General features: G+C 60.7%; 1 protein-coding gene across 3 annotated transcripts in view; it reads left to right on the forward strand.

The window, feature by feature from the left end:
- Positions 1 to 25,721, forward strand: part of LDB3 (LIM domain binding 3) — a 59,391-nt gene that overhangs the window by 25,915 nt on the left and 7,755 nt on the right. For all 3 annotated transcript variants that reach the window (XM_004483216.4, XM_004483217.4, XM_004483218.4), the window contains 4 exons: positions 10,676 to 10,809; positions 16,495 to 16,963; positions 18,524 to 18,704; positions 19,165 to 19,285. In XM_004483216.4, coding sequence (XP_004483273.1) covers positions 10,676 to 10,809; positions 16,495 to 16,963; positions 18,524 to 18,704; positions 19,165 to 19,285 — 905 coding nt within the window. The remainder of the gene's footprint in view (positions 1 to 10,675; positions 10,810 to 16,494; positions 16,964 to 18,523; positions 18,705 to 19,164; positions 19,286 to 25,721) is intronic.

Genomic DNA, 25,721 nt, shown 5'->3' on the forward strand with positions numbered 1-25,721 from the left:
ACCTGCTGCCCACCTGGGCAAAGAGCTCTGCGCAGCTGCCAATTCCCAAGCGTTAAGGAGCCGGGTGGATTTCCACCGAGGGTGGCTGGCACGTCCCTCGAGCAAGAGCCTCCCAAGCCCCCTTCCCCTCTGCAGCTGGAGCCTTGCGGTGGGCTCGCGACCTCCCCCCTCCCTGCCTTCGGGCATTGCGCAGAGGCGCTGGCGCGGCGCTCCTCCCCCTGCGGGCTCAGGGCAGGTCCCTTCCTCTTGCCTGTGGGCACAGTACGCCCGGCTCGTTCCCAGCCGCCCCCTTAAACGGCCCTCCTGGGATGGAGGCGGCAGGTGTCATTAGTAAAACGTCCTGCTCTTAATGGATTTTAGTCCCTCGTGTTTTGATCCCTGGAAAGGTTGAAAATCACCCGGGCGGGCCTCACACACCTTGCTCCTGAGCAGCCCCTCTCTCTTTCCCTCTCACCTGCTCTCCTCGCGTTCCCTCTCTCCTCCTCACTCCACGCCCCTCTTTGGCCAGCTGCGAATTTCCAAACAACCCCAGACCCACTGCGTGGCCGTCGCCATCCCTGTGGGTCACCCAGACCTCCGCCGACCCCATCCAGCGGCTCGGCCGTCTGCTCGCCCCCTGGACCCGCTGCCCCCCGAGCCTGGGCCCTGGACACGGCGGCGGGCCTGTCGCGCCGGCCGCCCGCCTTGCTGGCCGGACGCTCTACAGGCAGACCGTGCCCTTGGTGGCCCGCGGGATGGGAGTCTTGGCCTGGGGGTGTCCACTGGCCTGCGCGGACCTCATGCAGGGCCCTCCTCCCAGGGTCGCCGGCCCTTTCCCTGACCCCGGAGAGGCTGGGGTAGGCAAGGGGACGAGGACAGCGGGTCACAGTGCTGCCACTGCGTTCCCAGGTGGTGGCGGGCCGTCGGCATGACATTTCTGAGCGTCGGTGTCCTCGCCGATTCAGGGCAGGGTTGGGCCAGGCAGCGGTTCTTGTGTGTGCTGGCAGCAGACCCCTTAGCCAGACAGGCTCACCAGGAAACGCAGTCCGGGGGGTGCGCGCACGGGGTGCAGGGACCTGGGCGCCTGCTGACCATTACCGGGTGGAAATGTAAGACTGGCGCCGCCAAATGCCCTGATTTTTAAAGACCTCAAGTGGAGCTTCCTGGTTTTACTAGGCTGGCAATTAATTTTTTCATTAAACCTTTAATTTTGAGATAACTGTAGATTCACATGCAAGTGTAAGAAGGAATTCAGAGGGCTCCCCTGCCTGTTTCCCTCGTTTCCCCCAATTAATTAATGCAGCCAAGAGACAGGCGGTCTCATCCGCACGAGGGTCCCTGACGGTGCCCTCCCTGGCTCACCCCGACGATCTGGAACGTGCTCTTTCCAGTAATTGGCCGTTAGAATGCTGCAGAAATGGCATCGTGCCGTCCATCGCCCCGTCGGGTTGGTGCTTGTCAGTCGGCACGATTGCCCGCAGTCACCCAGTTGCTGAGCGTGTCGTCCGTGGTTGTCTGCTGAGTGGCATTCGGTGACACGGACGGGTGGAGCCGTTCGCTATCCAGATGTAAGCGCCGTCCGGGCCGAATAGAACGTGTCTGCGGCTAGGGGAGCTGGGCCACCAGCCCACGCCCTCCCGAGGCCCCGCGGCTCCACGCTGGCCTCCGTGCCCCGCGCCGCCCTGCAGGAAGCACGGCCCGTGAGCGTGTGTGCCGCGGGGGCCGCGGTGGGCAGCGATGTCGGGGGTTTTCCAGGGCTTCTCCCTGGGGCGGCGAGGCTTGGGGAGGGGACAAGTCCACCCACCAAGCCTCGACACGGGGACAAGCGTCCGTCCTTCCAGGGGACAGAGACCGCGCTGGGCCCGCCCGCCTGCCGGGTTCCGTCCAGGGAGCCGCAGCCAAAGCAGCCCTGCCCAGCCCCAGCCCCCAGGCCAGGGAGCCCCTGGGCCCGCCCCACCCAGCCCGCCCTCTAACCCTCTGACCGAGCCCCTTCTCATGGCCACTCAGTCAGGCTCTTCCATCCCTAACCCCGGTCTTGGCCCAAGCCAGACCTGACACCTAGAGAGTAGCCATGGACAAGCCATGTGCCCCTGCCCGCCCTCTGCCCTGCACAGCAGGAAAGGGCAGGTGCAGCCCTAACCCCTTTCTCTTCTCTCTCTCTTCCTCTCCTCTCTCTCTCTTTCCGTGTCTCTGTCTCTCTCTTTCTCTCCGTGTGCCACAGGGAAAGGTTTGAAACGGAACGTAACAGCCCACGTTTTGCCAAATTGCGCAACTGGCACCATGGCCTTTCGGCCCAAATCCTTAACGTTAAAAGCTAAAAAGGCACCTGGAGCCCCCCATGCCTCTCTCCCCCTCCCCTCCCCTCCCACCCCCCCCCCCACAGATCTGGCATGTGAGCCCCACGGTGATGCTTGAGAATGTGTAGCTGTGCGGGGGGCACCTCTCAATGGCCCCAGAGCTGACGGCCTCACCTGGCCCTGCACCCAGCACCCCTCACCTCCTCCCAAAGGGCCCGAGCCTCTGCCCACCCGCAGGGGCCTTAGCGCCTAGATCAGACAGGCCATGATGGGGCACCCCTGCTCAGACCCCCATCAGCCTCGGGCTCCCGGGAGAGGAGCCCGGGCTGGCGCCCCCGCTCCCCAGCTGCCCCTGGTGCTCGGAGCACCCCAGGGGGCTTTGTGCAGAGGCAGTGGAGGGCCCCGGCGTAGGTGAGGCGGAGAGGCTGGGTGTGCGCGCTCCTCTCTGTACCGCGTGTGCTGGCTCCGTAGTTCTCTTTCCTGTACATATAAGCATGCTAATCTGAAATAAAAAGGATTTGAAATGAACCAAGCCACGGCCCAGTCATGCCGCGCCCGCGCGGGTGCCATCTGAGAGGGGGCCATCCGGGTGGGGTCTGGCACAGGGCGAGGAGAGGCGCCACCAGCAAGGGGGCCGGGCGCCCAGCCATGCGCTGCTCACTGCTGCTCTCCTGCCCGTGGGTCCACAGCCGGGCTGCGGCGCTCAGGTACGAGGGCAGTGGTCCCGTGGGGTCCCCGAACACCCAGCCTCCATCCCACGCCCAGCAGCAGCCAGTGTGCATTAGCCATGCTGCCACCCCGCCGCTGCCCGCTTCCGCCCAGCTGCCCGCTACTGCCTCTCCCAGCACACAAAGCCCAGCACACATCCCTCTCTGTGCCAGGAAGGCCCCGGTACACTCAGCCCTGGGCCCAGGAGGCAAGGGGAGGGTCTCTGGTGGGCATACCCGGACCAGCAGGCGCTGCTGGGGGACCCCAGGAGCTCGGGGGCACGGTTCAGGGCCGAGGGGATGGCGTATGGGCTGGTGGAGTCTTGCTCGGGTGGCAAGAGGCTGGGGAAGCTTCCAGCTGGCGCTTCCCACTTGTCCCCCACATAGACCTGAGGCCCACCACCCGGGAAGGCCCTCCCATCCCCTGTCGGCTGGCCTGGGCTAGAGCCTTGCTCTGCACTCCGGCTGCCTGGGCACAAACTTCCCTGCCTCCAGGGACCCGGGCGGTGCTCCCTGAACTCGGGTCAGCCGGGGGGCTGGTCGACCTAGCCCACCCACCCTGAGATGGCCCGAAGCCCTTCACCACCTCTTCCACCCTGGCCTCCCCCGCTTCCTGTCCCCAGCGGTCTGAGTACAGGACCAGGCCAAGCAGGCGGTGCTGGGGCGGGGTCCACGGGGGCAGGGAAGGGTGCCCCTCCCCGCCTCTAGACTCCTGGACGTGCCAGAATCAGCTGCCCTTTGCCTGAGGCCTCCCAGTCAAAGGGGCAGGAGGCCCCACACCGGGCGCTCAGAGCTGGCGGGCTGGTGGCTTCAGCCCCACAGCCTGCCGCCTCCCTCCCGCGGCCGCCTGCCGGAAGTCCCAGAAGGCTCTACTTTGCTTTCCGGCCTGCCCGGGCCTTCCCAGGTCCCCCAGGTGCCCTCCGGCAGCACCTTGGGTGGCCCAGGCCTGGGGTCCACATAAAACTCGTTCAACTCAGCGCTCAGCATCCAGGGGCGTTTGTGGCGTCACCAGGCCTAACTACCAAGGGTGCTAAAGGGATGCAGAACAGAGTGGACATGACTGTCCGTGCGGCCAGGCTGAGCAAGGACTCGAGTGGAACTGGGCTCCTGAGCAGGGAGCACCCCTGCAAATGGGGAATCAGAGGAGCCTTCCTGGAGGAAGGGGTCTGTGTGTTTGGTCTTGGAGAAGGATTAGCAGCTGGGCATATGCAGGTAGGGAAGGCTGGCCAGGTATCTAAGCCGAGGGGAGAGATGCCGATGAAAACATGAGTGTCCCAGAGCCCCAGGGGAGTCGCTTTGGCTGGAGTGGCGGGATGCAGAGGCTGCTGTGATGAGAGCAGCCCGATCTGGAACGCCAGGCTGCCGGATTTTGGATTTTTCGCGAAGGCCGTGTGGACCTAGTGCAGATGGTGGAGGCGAAGAGGAGGGACTGGCCGTTCACACCCCAGAGGCGTGCAGTGTAGGGGACAGACTGCCCAGGATGTGGTTAGGGTGCCGGGTGGCCGATGGAACGCAGACTGGGAGGGTGGCAGTGTGAACAATTTTAAGACCGCCTGCCCACCTGGTGCCTGCCGTCAGCCAGTCAGCGGAGGTCGTCCCAGTCCACGGTCTTTACCGGCATAAGTGCCCACCACAAGCTGCTGCCACCATGACACTAAACCCCCCTGCATCACGACCCCAGTAATGGCACCATCTGTACCAACGCCACCAACAGTTCCAGCCTGAGCCCGAGGACCACAGAGCCCAAGGCCAGCCCCCCCGTACACCACGTCCTTTTCATATGGGATGTCACGCCCATTGATAATGCCATCCACCGAGTGCCACTCCCCTCCATCACCTAGGCCTCCAGCCGCAGCGGGGCAGGAAGGCAGGCGTGGAACATTCCGCCTCGATGCTACCAGGTTGAGGCGAGAGATGAACTGCAAAGGCTGCTGGGGCCAGGATGCGTTGCTCCTTCCACTCTCTTCCCGCAGCCGCCATCATTGGGGTATGGTTTGCTGTGGTTAGGTTTCTGCTTAGATGTTTAAAGGGAATTGGGACTGATTAAGGAGGCATCTCTAGAATCCAGGGCTGGCTCTCTGAGGCCCCCTTCTGGGGTTCCTGGGGGCTCATGGAACTTCAGATGGAAATGAACCTGGACAAGAACCCTAGAGCCTTGAGAATGTCCTTCAGTGCCCCCCACCTCCCCCAGGCCCTGACTGCCAGGCCACTCAGCAAGAACCCCAAGCCGCAGGCTCTCGGATATGCCGCGTGCCCCACCATGACTGGTCCAGGCCCCGTGGTGGGTGGTGACGTTTTCTAGGGCGCCTGAGCAGCTCCATCCCCAGGAGTCCAGCTCCTTTGGGGCTATGGCTGGGTGAGCAGTAGGCAGGCTGGTGTGACAGTGAGTCGAGCAAGGGGCCAGACAAAGCCAACTGCTCTTGTTCAGTGGGGTGCGCTCCCCAGCCCTGGCCTCTGGACCACTCCTGCCCTGCCCAGTGCCCTCAGGTCCCACCAGGAGCACGCGGTGGCTTCACTGAGAGGCAGGTAAGCAGACCGAGTGCCGGGTCAGCCTGGGCCTCCCAGGGCCATCAGCTGGGTCTGAGCAGCCAGCTCGGGGCCTGCAGCACCTTCTCCGAAGCCGTTGCATCGCAGGCACAGCTTCTAGAAGCCAGGGCCTTTCGTGGAGGGTGGACGAACAGCCTCACGGAAGGGCCGTGGCTGCAGGCTGTGAGCAGGGCTGCCCGAGGCCCTGTCTCTGAACCACAAGCCTGGGAAGAGTGGGCTGGCAATGGCCATCACGGCTGCTCCCCTCGCGGTCCCAGAGAAGACGGGCTTCCTCAGCTCTCTTCTTCCCCAAGCCTCGCTCCCTGCTTCCCGCCTCCCTCTCCCGCACCCCTGGCTGGACGGAGGAGGGATCCTGCGATGCTTTGGTAAACAGGTCATGGCCCGTTTGCATTCCTACCTGGGGAGCACCTCGCTGCCCAGAGTGAGGGTCCCAGCCAGCAGCAGCGGCACCTGGGGGCTTGTTGGAGACGCAGACTCTCAGCCCCGTGCAGACCTAGGAAACCAGAAGCTGCCTGGTAACAAGCATCCCCAGGCGAGAGGATGCACGCTAGGGCTCACTTGGCCAGTGTGGGACGTTGGACCGGGCAGACCCCAGGTTCCTCCTCTGTGAAGTGAGCATCATGATACCGTGGGCGCAGGGAGGGGGAAAGGACCAGGGAATGACTGGCGCCTGTACGTAGCACCACACCTGGCCTAAAGCGCTCAATGGATGGAAGCGACTGTTATTCAAATTATTCCAAATCAGAATAGTGACTCGTTGGGGGCAAAGACTCTCCTTGGCTGACCGCAGCAGGAGGCTCGTCTCTTCCTCTGGGAGGAGTCCTTCAGGGCCTGGCCCAGCCTGCAGGCCGTCCTGCCTTCGTCAGGTCCTGCCGTCTCGGCCCAGAAGCTGTGGGGCCTGGAGCGGCTGAACTGCCCCGTCTCCAGCTCCTCACGCGACACGTGGGGTTAACCTCCCCTAAAGACATCACACCGGCACATGGCACGGGGCTGCTAACCGGGAGCTCTCGGGACTCTCGGGTGCATATTTAGCGTGGGAACATAGAGTCATCCCCGCTCGGAGGACTCGCCTTTATGCTGTGCCAGTTGTAGCAGATCCAAATCTCAGTCCACAGACCCAAACGAGCAAAGCATGTGCGTTTTTTGCTTGCTAGTCACTCAATCTGTATTCCCTGCCCCACTTCACAAGTGGCAGGAATTTAAGCCCAGTCCCCCCAGGCTGCCCCTAGGCTTCTCTCCCTGGAATGGTTCTGGGAGAGGGGCCCTTACAGAGTGCCTGGGCGTCCGGCCCCCATGAGGCCTGCCTGCGGCGGCACCGGCTGGGACAGTCTTGTCCTGGGCAGCTGGTCCATGCTGGCGGAGGACAGGCCTTTGGGCGCTCAGGTGTGGGAAACCGTCTCTGGTCCCTAGACCACCCCGGCAGGGGGAAACTCCAGGTCCCGCGGCTTCCCCAGGGCTGAGTCAGAGGCGCAGGGGCCTCTCTGCCTGAGCGCCACCCTCCCCACGACCACTGCCACCCTGTGCCGCTGGCTGCAAGGGAGTCTTCAGCACCGTGGGGGCGTTTGGAGCCTGAAGTCCAGGTTCCTGAGGCCGTGACACTCAAATATCTCGCTTCTGCTTTATTCCACTGTGTCGTCCCTTCCCAGGGGGAAAGAACGAAAGGAAAAAGAAAACAGGAAGGAGCTGTGGTTGATAATTCAATTATTTCCCCACACTGTGCTTTGATAATAGCCCACGCTGATGAAAGAAAAAATGAGGAAATACAGAAAAATGGGGGGGAGGGGATTCCCTCCAGAATTGAGAACGTTTTGCATGCACGATGCGTCCCAAGACTCCTGCCCTCCCCTGTGGTTGGGGACCCTGCAGGGACTGCTTCATCGAGGCCATCGGTGTCTGGCTCCACTGCAAGTGTCCCTCTGCGCTGGAGGACATGCCCTCTCCAGGACACTGACCCACCTGCAGGGCCGGGGACCCCGCTGCAGCCCCCCACCCCCACGCAGAGGGGCCCACATGGCGTAGCCCTCCCTTGACCTGTTTCTTTTTCGGTCCATCTCATCAGCACCCCTCTTGAGCATGCCCCAGTGTGCATTAGCCATGCCGCCACCCCGCCGCTGCCCGCTTCCGCCCAGCTGCCCGCTACTGCCTCTCCCAGCACCGCCTTGCCACCCCCAGCCACAGCCGCCACCAATGCCGCCGCCGCAAGCCCTGCAGACAGTCCAAGGTAACTGGCCGGCAGTTGCTGGTCCTGACCTTGGGGGGTGGGGGGCAGGAGAGGCCCGGACGGGGCCAGCTGTCGGCAGCCGCGTCCTGCGCCTCAGCCAGGCCGGTGGGGTGGTGCGAGTGTGAAGGGAAAATGGGGCTGTTCCAGGAGCTTGTGGCCTGCGTCATAAGCAGGGACACATGCCATTCAGCCTCCAAGGGCTCTGGAGAGAGAGGTGGGAGTCACACACATGCAAAGCTAGGAGACAAAGGGAGACAGGTGTTTCCAGTGCTAGTGACGTGTGGCAAGTCCCTGTCCTGGAAGCCGGATTCGAGAGAATGAAAGTCACCACCTGAGCTGGGGAAATCACAGACGGCTCCCTGGAGGAGGGAGCATTGGGCCGGGTCAGGCTTGGTGGGGTGGAGTTTAGCCGTTCCCTTGCCCTCTCCCTTTCTTCTCCATCACGCCCCCACCGTGCTAACGCCAGAGGCCCCTGGTGCAGTGGGTCTAGCACTCTGCTCCACCACTTACTGCCTGGAAGCTTGAGGAAGTGGCTGCATCTCTCTGAGCCTCAGTTTCCTCCTCTGTTAAGATGCATAGAACAACACCCAGTTTGGAGGGTGGTGATGGGAGAAAATGTGCATGAGACCTCACTCACAGGTACACCCCTTAAATGGTGGCAAGAATTGCGAGTTCCTGCCTCCCCGACCTGCCCCCTGGTTCCCCAGGGAGCCAGAGACCAAAGCAGGGGTGTGTGCGCGCGTGCACGCGTGTGCATGCAGGGAGGCGGCCGCTGGCAGGCCGTTCGGGGGTGGCCTAACAGGCCCCAGAGGGCCCGGCCCTCTCAGCTTCGTGGACCCAGCCCAATGTGTGCGGGGTCAGATTTCAGCTTCTCCAGCCCCCCAGGCCCCCCAGGCAGGGGCTTTGCTGAGGAGGACAGGTCTTTTCTGTTCAGGCTGCAGAGGTGCGGCCTGAGGTGGGCTGGAGAGGGGCCGACTCCCCCTGCTGGCCCCACCCCCAGGCTTCCCGACGGCCGCGCGGTGCCAGGCCCAGCCTGTCCCGGGCCCAGGTAAGCCTCGAGGCTGAGCCAGGCCTGGCCCGCCGGGATCCTTGGACCCCGCGTCCTGGGGGGCTCGGCAAGCCACTGCTCCCCTTCGGTAGGGGTCGTGCTACCTACACAGAGGAGCCCTCGGAGGAGGGTAAGAAGTGGCTTTGCAGGTCCCTGGGCCCCGAAATGTCCCTGCTGTGGAGGAAGAGGCCCCCCCAGTTTGGACAGGGGCTCTCGATGCCAGGGCCTCATGGGTCTCCGGTCCCACATCCCGGGGCCACCCCAGAGCACTTGGCACCCTTGGAACTCCCTCGACCAGGTGTCCCTTCCCTTTGTGCTGCCAGGAGTGCTGAGGCCTGGGTGGTGCAGGTGGGCTCAGGGGTCCTCCTGGGCCCAGCTCTTCCCCTCCTGGCTCTCAGGCTGGGGTGGAGCCACAGGGAGCCAGTGGGAGGCAAGCTGAGCCCCCAGCCTCCCCTGCGAGCATGGCCTCAGAATTCCCACCGGGTGTCCTAAGCCTCCGCCTCCTCCCCAACTCCTGGGAAGTGGCAAAGCAGGGCAGCCTGGCCAAGAACCCCCAGCTCTTGACCTTCTCCCACCACAGTGGACACTGGGCTCTTGGGGCCCCTTGGACACAGTCTCTTCCTCTTCCATTGAGGCTCCTACCGTCCCGTCACAGCCCAGAGGTATTTCCAGAGTAGGGAGGGCACTGTGGGGAGGGGGAAGGGACAGTGGCCGCGCTCAACCAGAGACGTGGCAGCTGGCAGCCTGGCAGGGCAAGTCTGCACAGCCACCCTGGGAGGTTTGGAACCCCGTGGCGGGCTGTCTGGCTCTGCTCACGAGCACGGTGGGGGTCCTTAGCCCAGGGCCACCCCCTCTCGCTGTGCTCCTGCATCCTACAGCTCTGCCCAGGGGCGTGGGAACCTGAGGACGTGGCGGTGCAGGGGGAGGCCAGGACACGGCCTGTGAGACGAGCAGCGTCTTAAACGGAGAGGGGCTGCCCAGGCCGGCAGAACGGGACAGGCCGCGTGGGATGAGGTTGAACGGCTGCTGAACCCCAGGAGCTCTGAGCGCCCTTAGCCTAGGAGGTGACGCGGCCAAGAGAGGTCGGGTCCAGACTTCCCGAGGGTGGCAACCGGGGAAACTTTATTTTCACCTCTTTGGGCCGCAACTCGGGAAAGGGCTGCTCTGGGCCTCTTCTGCATGGAAGAGAAGCGAGACCAGAGGCTTCCAGCGAAAACAGAAAGGGTGTGTGGGGGGGCAGCGAAGAAGCCAGGTGTGCTGAGGCAGGGCGCGCTCAGGTGCGGTGGAGCAGGCGAGCAAGCGAGCGCTCCTCCTCCCTCCCTCCAGCCCTCTCTCCAGCTTTTTATTTGAGGCACTGGACCAGGGACCTTGTATGCGGGAGGCTGGTGCTCAACCAGTGAGCCACATCGGCTCCCCTTGGTTGCTTTTCCCATTTGTTTTGCTTTTTGGTTTTTCCAGGAGGCACCGGAAACCGAACCCGGGTCCTCCCGTGTGGGAGGCAGGCGCTCAACTGCTCGAGCCACGTCGGCTCCCTACCTCCGGCTTTAGCACACTGGCATCCGTCCCCCTGGTATTCCGTGTGTCCTCCTAGCTGGCTGGCGGCTTCCCAGCCTCTCTCCCTGGCCATGGCTGCAGCCCTGGGCAGCCTTAGCTGAAGGGCCACTGCAGCTCTAACCAGACTCACAGCAAGAAGCACCTTCCCTCCCCCCTGCGGCCCCTGCCCTTCAAGCCTCTGGCAGCTCCCCAGGGACAGCCCAGCCTGTTTCCTCCTCACCAGGCTCCTGAGGACGTGGGGAGCCGCACGGCCACGCCTGCCAGCCCCAGGGCCGGGCGAGGCCGTCCTCCTGGCTGCTAATGCCCACCCGCTTGGTTCCAGGCCCCAGGCCTCTGCAGCCGCCTCCTCTCCCGCACCAGCCACCCACACCAGCCACAGCGAGGTCCCAGCCGCCCCTGCGCCCAAGCCCCGGGTCGTCAGCACTGCCAGCATCCGACCTTCTGTCTACCAGCCAGGTGAGCGGGCAGGGCGAGAGGGACTGCCATCCGAGCCAGGCGTGTGACCAGCTCCCAAGGCACATCCCCAGCAGCACATGGTCAGCGGCCCAGCTGGCGAGGCACAGCCCTCCTTCCCGACCCGTGGGCCAGAATTCAGTGGAGCCTGCATGTGGCCTGGGGGGCAGGCGGGCAGTGCCAGGGAGGGGCGGGACCTCCCCTTGCTCTTGGAGGAGGCTGTCGCTGGCTTGGGGCTTCCAGGCTCGGGGAACTTCTGGTTTCTGCATGAGTCTAGACTCTGGCCCCAGCCAGAGGACAGGCCACTACAATGAGAACGGCATGGGCTTGGGGCAGACTGCTGCCTCCCCGGGCAGCCCTAGCAAGCTGCCCAACCTGCCTGGTCTTTGGCGTCCTCAGTTGAAGCAGTGACCCCTCGCAGGGACCCAGGCCCCGCTCTTACCTAAGCAAAGCGAGGCCCGCCTCCTGGAGCCGAGGCTGGTTACACCCACCTGCCCCTGCCTGCCGCTGCTCAGGGAATCTAGGGGCCCCGGAGCAGGTATTTCCCCAGGGAGCCAGGGTCCCGCCGGGGCTGCGGGAAGGTCCCGGGGCCTATGTGTGTGGGACGCGCCCACAGGAGGGCTCCCGGCACCCAGCCCTTCCTTCCTGCCAGCCTCTGACCTCCAGGCGGGCAGGGCTGCTGGGTCTTAGCAAGGCCTAGTGAGTGAAGCAACCAGCCAAGGAGCCAGCGCTCTGAGGCCTGGGGGCAAGGGGAGAGGCTGGGGGCGCGGCACAGGCCCGGGGATCCCAGGGGCTCCCGTAGAGGTACTGCGCTGCCCACTGCGGGGCTGGTGAGAAGGTCTCAGCTGGGCATGCACTCCCATTGAAAGCTTTGTCCTCTCCACAGCCGCCTGCACGGCCCTCTTGAGTTATGGAAAGCCATCGTGGGTTTCCACTTAGCATTTTTTCTTCCTCTCCCCTCCCCCCACGTGATTACGTACACCCCATTTTACGTGTGTTAAGACGGTGGCTTGAGGAAGTTAATCCCTTGCTCGGGATCTGGGCGCGAATGAGGTAGCTGATTCTAAGGGGGCAGGGAGGCAGGCAGAGAGGCTTTCCCGGGTGCAAGAACGCAGCAGCTGCAGGCCGCCCGGCCGCAGAGGAGGGCACGCCCCGAGCCGAGGTGCCGCGGGGTGCGGGTGGCCGCGGCGCAGAGAGCCGGGAGGGCGCCGCCGCGGGCGGCTTTCCTAGCGCTGAGCGCGGCCGCGGGGCGCCTCCAGCCCCAGACGCCCGCCGGGCCGGCTCGGCCGCCCCAGGCCAAGCGCGGGGGAGAACCGGGATGGCCACCGGAATGAAAAAGGTGCCGGCACTGCGCCTGGCGCGCAGCAGGAGGCCTCTGTGCGCCGCGACGCCTCCGAGGTTAAGGATCCCCGGCGCCGGGCGGCCTTCGGAGCCGGGGCGGCTTGTCATCCTGTGGGCGCGGCCCCCCCGCGGGGCGGGTGCAGAGGCTGGGACGGCGGGCCTGGCCCCCGCCGGGGCGCACGGGGGGCACTTCCGCCCCGGCGGGTCCCGGCGGCGCCTCCCGGGGCGCCCTCGGCCCGCCAGGGGGCGGCGCCTCCCGGGGCGCCCTCGGCCCGCCAGGGGGCGGCGCCTCCCGGGGCGCCCTCGGCCCGCCAGGGGGCGGCGCCTCCCGGGGCGCCCTCGGCCCGCCAGGGGGCGGCGCCTCCCGGGGCGCCCTCGGCCCGCCAGGGGGCGGCGCCGCCCTCGGCCCGCCAGGGGGCGTTGCCTTCCGCGGCGCCCGCGGCCCGCCAGGGGGCGTTGCCTTCCGCGGCGCCCGCGGCCCGCCAGGGGGCGGCGCCTCCCTCGGCCCGCCAGGGGGCGGCGCCCTCGGCCCGCCAGGGGGCGTTGCCTTCCGCGGCGCCCGCGGCCCGCCAGGGGGCGGCGCCTCCCTCGGCCCGCCAGGGGGGGCGCCCTGCCGGCCCGCCAGGGGGCGGCGCCTCCCGCGGCGCCCTCGGCCCGCCAGGGGGCGGCGCCTCCCTCGGCCCGCCAGGGGGCGCCCTGCCGGCCCGCCAGGGGGCGGCGCCTCCCTCGGCCCGCCAGGGGGCGGCGCCTCCCTCGGCCCGCCAGGGGGCGGTGCCTCCCGCGGCGCCCTCAGCCCGCCAGGGGGCGCCCTGCCGGCCCGCCGCGCGCTGTACCTCCTCAGGCGCCCGCGGCCTCCCGCCGCTCCCCGGCCGCGCAGGCGTGGCTGGCTCACCCCCGCCGGCAGGAAGGACGGCCGCAGCCCCCACCTCCCTGCGCCCCGGGGCGGCCCGGCGGCGCGTGGGCTCCGGGGCCTGCAGGAGCGGGAACGTCGGCGAGCCCCGCGCTCGCCTCCCCGGCCCCGCAGACCCGGGCCCCGGAGCGGGCAGCTCTTGGCTCTTGTCGCCGGCGCCGGGCCGGCCGCTCCCGGAACCCCTGGGCCCGGGGCTGGGGCGCGAGGCTGGTCCCCGCGTGGAGCCAGGCCGGACTCGGGATGACTCAGAAGTCCCCGTACGCCAGGACGCGCTCCCGAGGCAGCCGGCTGCGACAGGGCGGTTGGAACTGCCGCTTGGAGAGGAGAGAGCCCCTCCTAACTGCCGCGGGCGTCCTTGGGCTGCGCAGGAGTGGCCGGGGCCCGGGGCTCGAGATGGGCCGTCAGGTCCCTCCCGCGGCCTGTGGGCTGGAAGGCGCTGAGGCCAGGCGACCCAGACGCAGCCGCTCCCCACCCCGAGGGAAGGGAGCTGCCGAGCCCGCCGGGCAGGAACGGTGGGGGTAGCCCAGATTCCGGCCTGTTGGCACCTGCTGGGTGACCTTAGGGCCGAGTGGGTTCAGAGAGGGTGGAGATGGGAGGTGGGGCTCTAGCTCCGATCTGGGCTTCTGGAAGTGCTAGGAGGAAGAGAGGGAACGGCAGCAGAGCGAAAGGGGCCCTACTTGCTGGAGGGAGGCAAGGAAGGTGGAAGCAGGACGGTTTGGAAGGGCAAAAGCTGGTTTGGGCGCCTAGGGAGCGGCTAGGCAGGGCCCTGGCGTGGGCGGGCCAGCTTAGGCTCCTCCTCCACCCAGGGCTCGCTAGCTGGGTGGCTTCGATTTAGTCACTGAAGCTCGCTGGGCCTCAATTCCTCATCTGTAAGAAGGGCATGAGAATACGATCTGCTTGTGGGATGGCAGCGAGCAAGCCAGGAATTCGTACAGGTCCTTTACCCTGGCACCCAAGCCGGCCAGGTTAGACTGGCCACTCCCTCCAGGAGAAAGAAAGAGTGAGGAGGAGCAGCTGCAGTCGGTTTAACGATGTATTCTATTTAACCTAGGATATCCAAAATATTATTTCAACATGTAATCAACAGGAAACGACTAGTCAGATATTTCACATTCTTTTCTTGTTCTAAGGCCTCAGAATCCGGTGTATATTTTACTTATTGCACTTCTCAGTTCGGACTAGCCACATTTCAGGCGTCCAACAGCCGTGTCCGTTTACTGTGTTGGACAGCGTGGGATTAGGGTTTTGGCTCTTAACTCCTTTTGGCAGAGAGACTCATTGTACCCAAGGAAGTGGGATCTTGCACAGAACGCCAGCATACATAATAAGAGAGGGCCGGAGCTGCCCTAAGCACTTCTGGACCACCTGTCCCACGCCCCTCCCTGACACCCCCTCCACCTCCCAGCATTTTGAGACCCTCTGCCCGGCATGTGTGAGCTGTGATAGGTTGTTAGGGATCTGGGCTTTTGGAATTTATGACACGCTTGCACCGTGTCACTTCTGCAGGTACCCCTGTTCCCTGTGGCATCGTTCCTTACACCAGCAGGTGGACGCCCCAGGTTATCTGACCTCAGGGTGTCACGTCCCCCACATTCCCCCTGAGCTAGGCTCCCCCCATGGTCCCCAGGCTGGGAGATGAGCTGACACTTGGTCCCCACCCTGAGTCTTAGCTGTCACTGTCCTCACACACCTGGAGGCACTCGCAGGCTCTGCTAGGTGGTTGAGATGGCTTTTCTCCCTTAATCCTCGTCCTAACCCTATGAGGTAGGAAGAATTACTGTTACTTCTGTGAGAGGTGGAAACTGAGGCACAGAGGAGCTAGGGATGTTAGTTGGAGAGCTGGCGCCTGAACCCGGGGCTCTCGATGGCTGTGCCACCTGCCAGGGCATGGGACGTGCTCCCTGTTGAAGCCTGCTCCCCTATGACACGGCGAGGAAAGGGTCCATCCGTGGGTACTGAGATTTTGTGCAAACTGGACTGACAGAAAGGGTGGCTTTGGAGATCCACTCGGCTACTCCTGGCTCTGTCTGAGCCCTGGCGCCCCCCTCTCTACAAGGGGACGATGTGAGGAAATAGCCAGGTGCCCTACACGGGGCTGGTGTACCCCTTAGCAAGTGGCAAGAAGATTCCCCGTGGAGAGGACTTTTGCCGTTGCCTGCCGGCAGAGTTCCCAGGATGGCTTGGGAAGCTTGGCAGCCGAGGGGCGCCCCCAGCCCAGGGGCTTCCACGTGGCCCATCGCCGAGGGGCCAGTCACCTGGGACCTGGCAGTAGAAGGCACCCAGCTGGAGCAGTGGGCGGGGCACAGGGCGGCCAGCTGGGGCGGGGCCGAGGCGTGGGGAAGGCTGGCTGTCCCCGAGCGAGCGCGGTCCGACCTGCCCAGGCCAGCTCTGGAGCCGGGAGAGGCTGCCCCAGCACGCTTCCCACGGCGGGGGCCCAGGCCTTTTTCCAAAGGCGCAGACTGCGAGCTGAGGCGAGGCTCCTGGAGCCTCCCTCGCCGAGGAGGAAGCCTGCAGCTGTGCGCAGGACGTGCTGGGGCGGGGGGCAGCCGGCCACACAGTGGGAGGCACCCAGCCCCCCGAACCTGGGAGTCAGCCCAGGCCTCACAGGCTCTGGTCCTTCTGCATCTTCACCCCCGAAGTGATTTTCAGCTCTCGGAGCTGGAGGAGGGGCTTCCTGAAGTGGGGTAGCCTCATTCTCTTGCTGCTCTCTGACTTCCGTGGTAACCTCAAAACCATCCCGGGGATGCCCTCTCCATTTCCAAGGAAGGGAGGCGGGCCGAGGGCGCAGCGAGGCCTGGGCGGCCCCCAGCATCCCTGCCAGGATCTCCCAACGACCCCTTCACGACCCCCACCCCAGCCACACCGAGAGAGGATTCCTCACTGGTGCAAATCAAGCCGAGCTGGTTTTCAGGAAAACAGTTGTGGCCAAACCTGAACTTGAACGCCCAGCTGCGGTGCCATCTGCCTTGACCCGAGGGCTGGGCCGGGCCCCGGTTCAACAAGCAGGTGCCCAGCGAGGCATTTCAGATGCCAGGTCCCCGGGCAGGGGCAAGGGAAGGCGTGCTCCGGCGAGGTGTGCTGAGCCCCTCCCACCCCCTGCCTGGCCGCCGGAAGCCTTGCCGAGCCCCGCACTCCCGGTCTGGCGCGGGCCTCGCTGCAGGGGCCTGGCCGGGCCCCACCCTGCACAGCTGCAGGTATTTATCGCTCACTCGGGGTCCCAGGCCAAGCTCCCCAGGGCTCTGCTCAGATGGCTCTTTATCTTTGGCTCCCTCCTGCGATTTAAATCTGGGGCAGCCAGAAGTTCAGCAAGGTGTCTCTCATAAAAATTGGCGTTGGACTGCTCTAAGTCACCTGCTGCAGTTTTCTGGCTGGGGGTGGGGGACGTTGGAATGAATGACTCCCTGACACATTTCTCTTTGGGTCTTTTTGGCTTGCAGTGCCTGCATCTACCTACAGCCCATCCCCGGGGGCCAATTACAGCCCCACTCCCTACACCCCCTCTCCCGTGCCTGCCTACACCCCCTCTCCTGCCCCTGCCTACACCCCCTCTCCTGCCCCTGCCTACACCCCCTCGCCCGCACCCACCTACACCCCCTCGCCTGCCCCTGCCTACACCCCCTCGCCCGCACCCACCTACACCCCCTCGCCAGCCCCCGTGACCGCCTACAGTGGGGGCCCTGTGGAACATGCCAGCCGCCCCCCCTGGGTGACAGACGACAGCTTCTCCCAGAAGTTTGCCCCTGGGAAGACTACCACCTCCATCAGCAAGCAGCCTCTGCCCCGGGGGGCCCCAGCCTTCTCGAGTCCCCAAGTGCCTCCTCTGGCCAGGGGCACTGTCCAGAGGGCCGAGCGCTTCCCAGCCAGCAGCCGGACTCCACTCTGTGGCCACTGCAACAGCGTCATCCGGTAGGGCCATCCGCGCCCCTGGGCCAGGGCGCCTGGGGAGGGGGGCTACGGGGTGCTGGCCACAGGCTGAGGCCTGCAGGGGTGGAGAAGGCAAGTGTGGGGAGAAAGGCTGCCTCTCGTCCATCGGGCTCACCGTGTGGTCTCACCCTCTCCCAGCTTTAGCCTCCATCCCCGTGTGACCCCCACTTTCCCAGGAGATAGGAGGACTGCATGAGGTGTGTGGGTGAAGCCTCCAGCACAGTGCGCGGGCCAGGAGCTGCCCCTCGGGCTCAGGCCGGGCTCAGGCTTGATGTCAGTCCGTTTATTGGGCATGTGGCAAGCTGGCTGGCAGTGCTGGCTTTGACCCAGCTCTCCTTTAGGGTTGCTTCTGGGTCTTTCCACAGATAGGTCTGTGCAGCTCAGGGATGAGCACCTGCCACGCTGACATGAGAACAAGTCATTTCATGCTTAGAAGCCAGGGACCATGGGTGACGCTGAATGCACGTTTGTGTGTGTATGTTACGCTTACATACGTATATGAACAATATATTTTATTTGAAAGTAAAGTAATGTGTACTCATTATAGAAGAATTAGAAAATACGGAAAAGTGAAAATTAGAATTTAGGACCCTTCCTCACAGTCCGCCTGTCTGACGACTGCTAATCTGAACCTAGACCCCCCGGCTTGTATCCTGGGTCTGCCACTTACTAGCCCCGTGGTCTTGAACAAGTTGCTTAACTCCATTTCCTCTGTTTCCTTATCTGAAAAATGGGTCTTATGATCGTATGGACTTCATAATGAATAAATCCGAAGCTCTTTGAGCAGTACCTGGCCCAGAGCGAGCACTGAATGCGCATTAGCCAGTGGCAGCGCTGTCCTCATGGTACCAGCAGTCCACCGAATGGAGATTCTAGAACCCCTTTAACCAGCCCCTACCCGGGATGTTCACGTTTCTTTCCATCGTAAATGGCATGACGCTGAGCAGCTTGCTGCTTGGAGCTGTATGGGAATTTCACATTTTCTCATTAGAAAAGCCACAAAAGTCAGAGGTATTGGGTTGAAGTCTGAACATTGCTGAGGTTTTTTTTTTAAAAAGATTTATTTTGTATTTATTTCCCCTCCCCGCCGCCCCCCCCCCCCGCTGTCTGCTCTCTCTGTCCATTCACTGTGTGTTCTTCTGTATTCACTTGCATTCTTGTCAGTGGCACCAGGAATCTGTGTCTCTTTTTGTTGCTTCATCTTGCTTTGTCAGCTCTTCGTGTGTGCAGCGTCACTCCTGGGCAGGCTGCACTTTTTTTGCATGGGGCAGCTCTCCTTACGGGGCGCACTCCTTGCACATGGGGCTCCCCTACGCGGGGGACACCCCTGCTTGGCATGGCGCTCCTTGCGCGCATCAGCACTGCGCATGGGCCAGCTCCACACGGGTCAAGGAGGCCCGGAGTTTGAACCCAGGACCTCCCATGTGGTAGGCGGACGCTCTTATTGGTTGAGCTGCATCCGCTTCCCTCATTTGAGGTTCTTGAAGCATCTGGGCCCCAGCGCCTGGGGCTGCCTTAGTAGGTGCTGGTCTCTGCCTCTAGGGGCCCCTTCCTGGTAGCCATGGGCCGCTCCTGGCATCCAGAAGAGTTCAACTGCGCCTACTGCAAGGCCTCCCTGGCGGACACATGCTTCGTGGAGGAGCAGAGCAACGTTTACTGTGAGCGCTGTTACGAGCAGTTCTTCGCTCCCCTCTGTGCCAAGTGCAACTCCAAAATCATGGGGGTAAGTGGGCAGCACCCCCCGTCCTGCCCTCATCTGCTTCCCCCCCACCGCGGTGGCAGGGTCCGCTGAGGAAGCCAAGAGCTTGCTGCTGAGAAGGAGCAATCCATCCCACCTCTGCCTCTGCCACCAATAGATGGGGACAGGTGAACCTGAAGCAGAGCTGCTCATGTGCCTGCGGCTCGCAGCGTGAGGTGGTGATGAGCGCCTGCCCTCACCCCCACCTGCCCCCCCCCCAGCTCGCATAAGCAGACACAGAGCCTGGCGCCCGGCACTCTGGACGGGTGGAAGCCCCCCTCCCCTCCCCCAGGCCTCTCCTCAGAGCTCCCAGGCTTCCTGGTCTCCGCCCGTTCCCTGCTGGGCTCCTCTGGCCGTGTCCAGGGCTGGGGGGCGGGCAAGCCCGGCGCCCTCTCTGCCCCGGACCTTGCACCTTTCTGTCCTGAGCAGAGGCTCTGCCCCGCAGGAAGTGATGCACGCCCTGCGGCAGACGTGGCACACCACCTGCTTCGTCTGCGCGGCCTGCAAGAAGCCCTTTGGCAATAGCCTCTTCCACATGGAAGACGGGGAGCCCTACTGCGAGAAAGGTAGGCCCGCAGAGAAGGCGGGGTGGGGGCGCCGGTGGTCTGCAGAGCTGGGCACAGGGAGCGCCTGCCTACGTCCTTTCCCATCCAGCCAGCAGGAGGCTCCTCTTCTGGAAGGGAGGGGGGGGGGCACCAGAATGGTGCTATTACACAAAGGAGGTTAACTGGACTATCCCCCTGCCCACTGGATTGCAACTTTTGGGGGGAGGGCGCAGGGTTTATAGTTTATTTTTACACACTGAGTCTCCACTCCCTTCTCGGCACCAAATACATGGATCAGAAGTTGGCATCTTAGAACCACTCAGGAAACCTTTCAGCTTATTTAGAGTTGGGGAACACAAGGTCTTGTCTGCAAAAGCCTCAGCTCAGGACTTTGTCCTAAATTCTACCTCTGGTTCCACCTTTGGAATCCCGAGTAAGGTCGACCTCTCTGAGCTTCACTTTCCGAATCTGTGAAAAGGGCACGGCAGTACCTCCTTTAAGAGCTGTGCTTGGGGAGCAGGTGTAGCTTGGTGGTTGAGCCCCAGCCTCCTGTGTATGAGGTCCTGGGTTCAATCCCCGGTACCTCCTAAAAAAAAGAGCTGTGCTGAGGAATAAGTGAGAGGAGGTAAGTAAAGCAGCACAAAAGAAGCCAGGCTCCCTTCCCTTCCCCTATGGTGTAATCTGTCTAAATTCAAAACTTCCCTGTACCCCAAAATGCTATACGCTATTTTGAAATTTGGAATAGATGATCCTAAATTCAGGAGACACAGCAGTCTGTTAGGGAGTTGTGAGTCCTACTAAGTAGCCATCCCCTCCCTCCCTCCTGCATTCATCTGTTCAGACCCTGCTTTTTTCTGGAAGGGATCTGAGGCAGGTGCCAATAAATGGCACATAGACATTAAGCTTAAGATGATAGATCTAGAAAATCAGCATCAAGCAGAAGAGGAAAAGCAAGCATGCTGGCTGTGAAGAATGATGGACTTGCAGTGCCTGGCTAGCACATTTGATTCCAGACTTTCTGGCAGCCAAGGCAAAAAGGGAAACAAAGTATATTAGTTTACTTTAAAATCAGAATGGAGAAAGCATTTGAGTTCCTCAAGGGAAAAGACAAAATATGTTTTGTGGGTTTTTTTCCTGACAATAAATTATAAAAGAAACTCAGGGGAATCAGGACTTGGCCCAGTGGTTAGGACGTCCGTCTACCACATGGGAGGTCCGCGGTTCAAACCCCGGGCCTCCTTGACCCGTGTGCAGCTGGCCCATGCACAGTGCTGATGCCCGCAAGGAGTGCCGTGCCACGCAGGGGTGTCCCCCGCATAGGGGAGCCCCACATGCAAGGAGTGCACCCCGTAAGGAGAGCCGCCCAGCGCGAAGGAAAGTGCAGCCTGCCCAGGAATGGTGCCACACACACGGAGAGCTAACAAAACAAGATGATGCAACAAAGAGAGACAGATTCCCATGCTGCTGACAACAACAGAGGCGGGCAAAGGTGACGCAGCAAATAGACACAGAGAACAGACAACTGGGGTGGGTGGGGGGAAGGGGAGAGAAATAAATAAAATAAATCTTGAAAAAAAAAAAAAAAGGGAAACGGATAACGGACTTGGCCCAGTGGTTAGGGCATCCGTCTACCACATGGGAGGCCCGCGGTTCAAACCCCGGGCCTCCTTGACCCGTGTGGAACTGGCCCACGCGCAGTGCTGATGCGCGCAAGGAGTGCCCTGCCATGCAGGGGTGTCCCCTGCGTAGGGGAGCCCCACGCACAAGGAGTGCGCCCGTAAGGAGAGCCGCCCAGCACGAAAGCAAGTGCAGCCTACCCAGGAATGGCACTGCACACACTTCCTGTGCCACTGACAACAGAAGCGGACAAAGAAACAAGACGCAGCAAATAGACACAGAGAACAGACAACCGGGGTGGGGGCGAATTAAATAAATACATAAAATAAATCTTTAAAAAAAAAAAAAAAAAAACCTCGGCGTTTTACGTACTGGTGAGTGCTCCAGCAGCTCCGATGCTCACTGGCTGACGTAACCAGTCTCTCAGTCACCCTGTTCCTCAACTTCCACATGTGAAAGGGAGAGAAGATAACCCCTGTCTTTTCCCATCTTATGAGCATAGGGTAACGATTGGCAGTTAATACAGTGCTGTTCTGCCAGTGCAAATTGCTGTTACTCATTGCCTAAGGCATAATTTCTGTCATTTAGGTTAAGCTGTAATGTGTGTCTGAGGCTTATGACAGGATCATAGATTTCCACTGCCCCGCTCCATTGCAACCCCCAAAAGTGCTCGCTTCTGAGTAAGGAGACCTAGGAAGGGCATGGGCACTGCTGGCATTGAGCGAAAACAGCGAGGAAGCAGATTCGCCTCACACCAACGGGCCCGAGAGGCCTGGACTGGAATCCCCGGGGGCCACTTCTGGGCTGTGTGGCCATGGCAAGGCACTCAGCCTGTCTGATTCTGCTTCCTCATCTCTACCAACTCCTTCTGAGGGCTGTTGCGGGGATGAACTGAGATGATGCATGCAAGGCTTATAGCAAAGCACCTGCTCCTGTAGGTGAGCAATAGATAGGAGTGGGCCCACAAATGGGTCCAGGAAACACGGAGCTATCCATGGAGCGGTTTAAAACCCACTTTCTGAAGCAACCGGGAGTCACTGAAATGTTTTGGGCAAGGACGTAACAAAACTGAATTTTCATTTCAGAAAGAGCCCTCGGAGCTCACTATGTTTGCTGAATATAGTAAAGAATGATACTCTACTGAACCAGGTGAAGAAAAGAGGGCCGGGTCATCCAACAGTTAGGAAAAGCCAAGCCTGGTTGGCTAACAGGACCTAGAATTCATAAAATATGTGGGAGTCAGGCCTGGAGGGAGGTCTGACCTCAACATCACTTTCATCAATCCCTTGAAAGAAGACGCGGAAGGGAGGCTTGTCAAATCTGCAGACTGTGGCAGCCGTGGAGGCATGGTAGGGTCTAGAGTCAGGAAAATGTCAGTAGGCCGTGATGATGAGCAGGCACTTCTAGACCTGATATACTGCACTCAAGTGAGAGAGGAGAGCGCTTCAGCCCCTCACACATGCACCTGCACGGGAGCAGGTTCCAGGCCGGCCTGCGCACCTTTATCACCTGGGGGAGCTTGAGAAATACAGAGAAGAAAAAGTCCCAGGCCAAGCCCCGAACTACAGCATCCGGAGTTGGTGGGGTACCGCGAGCCCCATCCGCGTGGCAGTGTTTCTCAAAGTGTGGTCCCTGGACCAGCAGCAGCAGCACCTGGGAACTCGCTGGAAAAGCACATTCTCAGCCCCCCCCCCCCCCCCCCAGGTCTGCCGAGTCAGAGACTCTGGGGCTTGGACCCTTGCAATCTGGGCTTCAACAGGCCCTCCAGGTGAGTCTGGTGTTTGAGAACCGCTGCTCCGGGAAAGTACCAAGTCCTTTTGTGACCCAGAGCATCTGTGGTTGGATGGATGAGAATACTTTCACAGTGGCAATGCAATCCATTCGACACAAGGGTACTAACTCAACTTGGGGCATGAGAGAGTTAGTCAAAGAAAATGATAAAGACCTAATGAGAGAAACGAAGGAGGAAATAAATAAATGGGGAGCTAAATTATATTCCTGGTGGGAAACGCCCATGCACAGACTTAGTTCAATACCAATTACATTCTCCTTTTTGTGGAACGAATGAAGAATACCAACTTTGTTCTTTTAATATATTAGGCTCAGTCCTCTGCTGCCAAATTTTAAAACAAAGTGGAAGTTCTCCAGATCATATAGAATAAGTTTAAAACAGAAAAATCAATCATTGGACGAGACTAGACGTCCCAGAAATAGATTCAAGCTATGGTAAGAGCTTCATATGAGAAAATCAGAGGCTACACAACAGAAGGAATCACTATTTAAAGGAGTCATCTGAGCAGCTCCTTTGTCCATTTATCATTCTTTCACCAAATGTGTACTGAGCATGTATTCCGAGCTAGTCCCTGTGAGGGGTGTTAGGGATAGAGGGGAGTCCAGAAGACGCCCCAAAACCCTCATCGTCATGTGATACACTGGCACATGAATGGACAGTCGAGATGCTGAGTGAATGAATGAATGAATGAATAAGGGTGGAGCGCCCAGGGGAAGCCCTCGGGAAGGCGGACTCGTCTCTCTCGGTAGGGGGTGGGGAAGAGGACTTGCCGGAAGTTAGGCCTGACTCAGAGCGTTGCTGGGGTTCAGGTAGGGAAAGTGGGGAGGGCTTTCCAAATCCGGAGCCTCGTTTAGAGAAAGGCACGGAGGGGTAAGAGAGCGCCCAGGGCCCCTGCAGATCGCTTGAGAGTGATGAAAGGTGTCGGGCTCGTCCTCCGTGGAGGAGGGTTAACCGATAGCTGGTAGCCGTGCTCCTTGCCCCCACGAGTGCGTGTCCCTGCGGAGCTTGGGGGGAATGGTGAATCTGCCCTAACTTTCTGAGGGAAGCAGAATAATGTTTTCTTAGCTCTGCTGAGGCGATGAATTCTATTAAAGAAATTAAGTATACTGTCAAGACAAGATTGGTGGGCTGGAATACACAAGCGCATTTGCATGGAGTCTATAAGTAAACGCAAAAGGAAGCCGTCCACTGGAAACAGTATGCTGGAGATGGGTAGGACTTAGCGGAGCTCAGTGGGGGGAGCGGATGTGGCTCAAGTGTTTGAGTGCTTGCTTCTCACATGGGAGGTCCAGGGATCAGTTTCGGTGCCTCCTAGAAGCCAGGACAAAGCAGGCAAGCAAAGAAACCAACTCAGGGGAGCGATGTGGCTTCCCACATACAAGGTCTTGGGTTCAACCCCTGGTCCCAGTACCGCAAAAAAAAAAAAAAAAAAAAAAAGCTCAGCGGGAAATGGATAAGGAACCGGAGACAGCCTAAAGTCATGGAAGAAGGATGACCTTGGAGTCCACCATGCCTGGATGTGCCCCTTACCACTGGTGAGACGGACCCTCTCTAGCCACAGTGCCCTCCTCTTTAAGGTGGGAGCAACAGCTATTTGCAGAGCTGCTGTGAGCACTAGACAAGATAACACAGAAAAGCACCGATACTGGACTGGTACACAGTCAGCCCTCAAATCAGAATTCACTTCCCTCCTTTCATTGATTTCAGTGGTTGTGCCAGGTACTTCACATACATATCTTCTTTAATCCTTATACCAACCCCTTGAGTCCACTACTAAAAATATTCCCAACACACAAATGAGGAAACTGAGGCACTGAGAAGTTAGGCAACTTGCCCAAGGCTTGAACAGTTGCTTAATACAGCTGGAGTTGTGCCCAGCTCTTTCAGAGACTCAGTTCATAAGCCCATAGCTTACTGCCTCTCAGCACATGGTGAACAGAAAATCCCTGTGATTTCTGAACAGAAAATCCCTGTGAGAAAACGCAAACTGTAGCAGAGTCAGGGAGAGATGAGGACACTTCTGAAGGAATGCCAGCTTTTTCTAGAGGAATCTGGAGAGATGCTGGCCCTGTAAAGGGGATTGCACTCTTCTAGAGGAATCTGGAAGGGTTCTATCACATGTGGAAGTCCTGCCCATTGACCCAGAGAGGACAGCTTACGTGGGGAGCAGATTTGCTGTGTCTCGGTGTGCAAGCCCTTCTCCTTTGGAGCCTCAGTTTTCTTATCTGCAGAAGGGACAGAGGGAGCAAGGAAAAGGAAGGAAAGAAGGAAGGAGAGAGGGAAAGAGGGAGAGAGAAAGAGAAGAGATAGTAGTTCATATCTCCAAGGGATTCTGTAACGATGAGATTCATTTGTTGGCGTACTCATCGAGCGAGTCATCCATTCACTCACTCATTCCAGGTGTATGTGTTGGTACCACCTGCTTGCCAGGCTGATGGTGCTGGGAGTACAAAGAAAACTAAGACGGGGGGCCTTGCCACTGTGCTACTTCTAAGTAATGCCATCTTCGGGGAAATGCCTGGTAAACGGTAAAGCATTACAAAAACATATTTAGTCTCACTACCTCCTTTATAGGGGTGGGAGCTGTGGAGCTGCCCCAGTCATGTAGCTCCAGGACACAGTAGTGAGAATTTGACACCAATCCAGGTGCCCAATGACAGAAAAATGGCCAAGCAAGGAAAAGTCTATAGCTCTTGAAATGTAGGGGCCCTCATTCTTCCAAAATAAGCATACCTGTTGGGAAATGTCTTTTTCTTTTCTTTTTTTTTTTTTTTTTTGATTGGCTTGTTTGGGCTATAAGAGATGACTGGCAGCAGAGAAAATCACCCTGCAGAAACTTAGAGTTAACGACAATTCGAGAATGTGTTTGCACATCAAACCAACACAAGGTGATGACTAAGCCCGAGTTTGCACAGCACCAGTGCAAATTGTTGGAAAAGGAAAAAACCGATCATTCAGCCGAGCACTCTGTCCGCAAGATGACGACCGAAGAGACTCCCCCACTGCCCCCTGCTCACTGGTTTGCAGGGTTGAGGCAAGGGGACTCAC

Source organism: Dasypus novemcinctus, chromosome 6, assembly GCF_030445035.2.
Source record: "Dasypus novemcinctus isolate mDasNov1 chromosome 6, mDasNov1.1.hap2, whole genome shotgun sequence".
Classification (NCBI taxonomy): domain Eukaryota; kingdom Metazoa; phylum Chordata; class Mammalia; order Cingulata; family Dasypodidae; genus Dasypus; species Dasypus novemcinctus.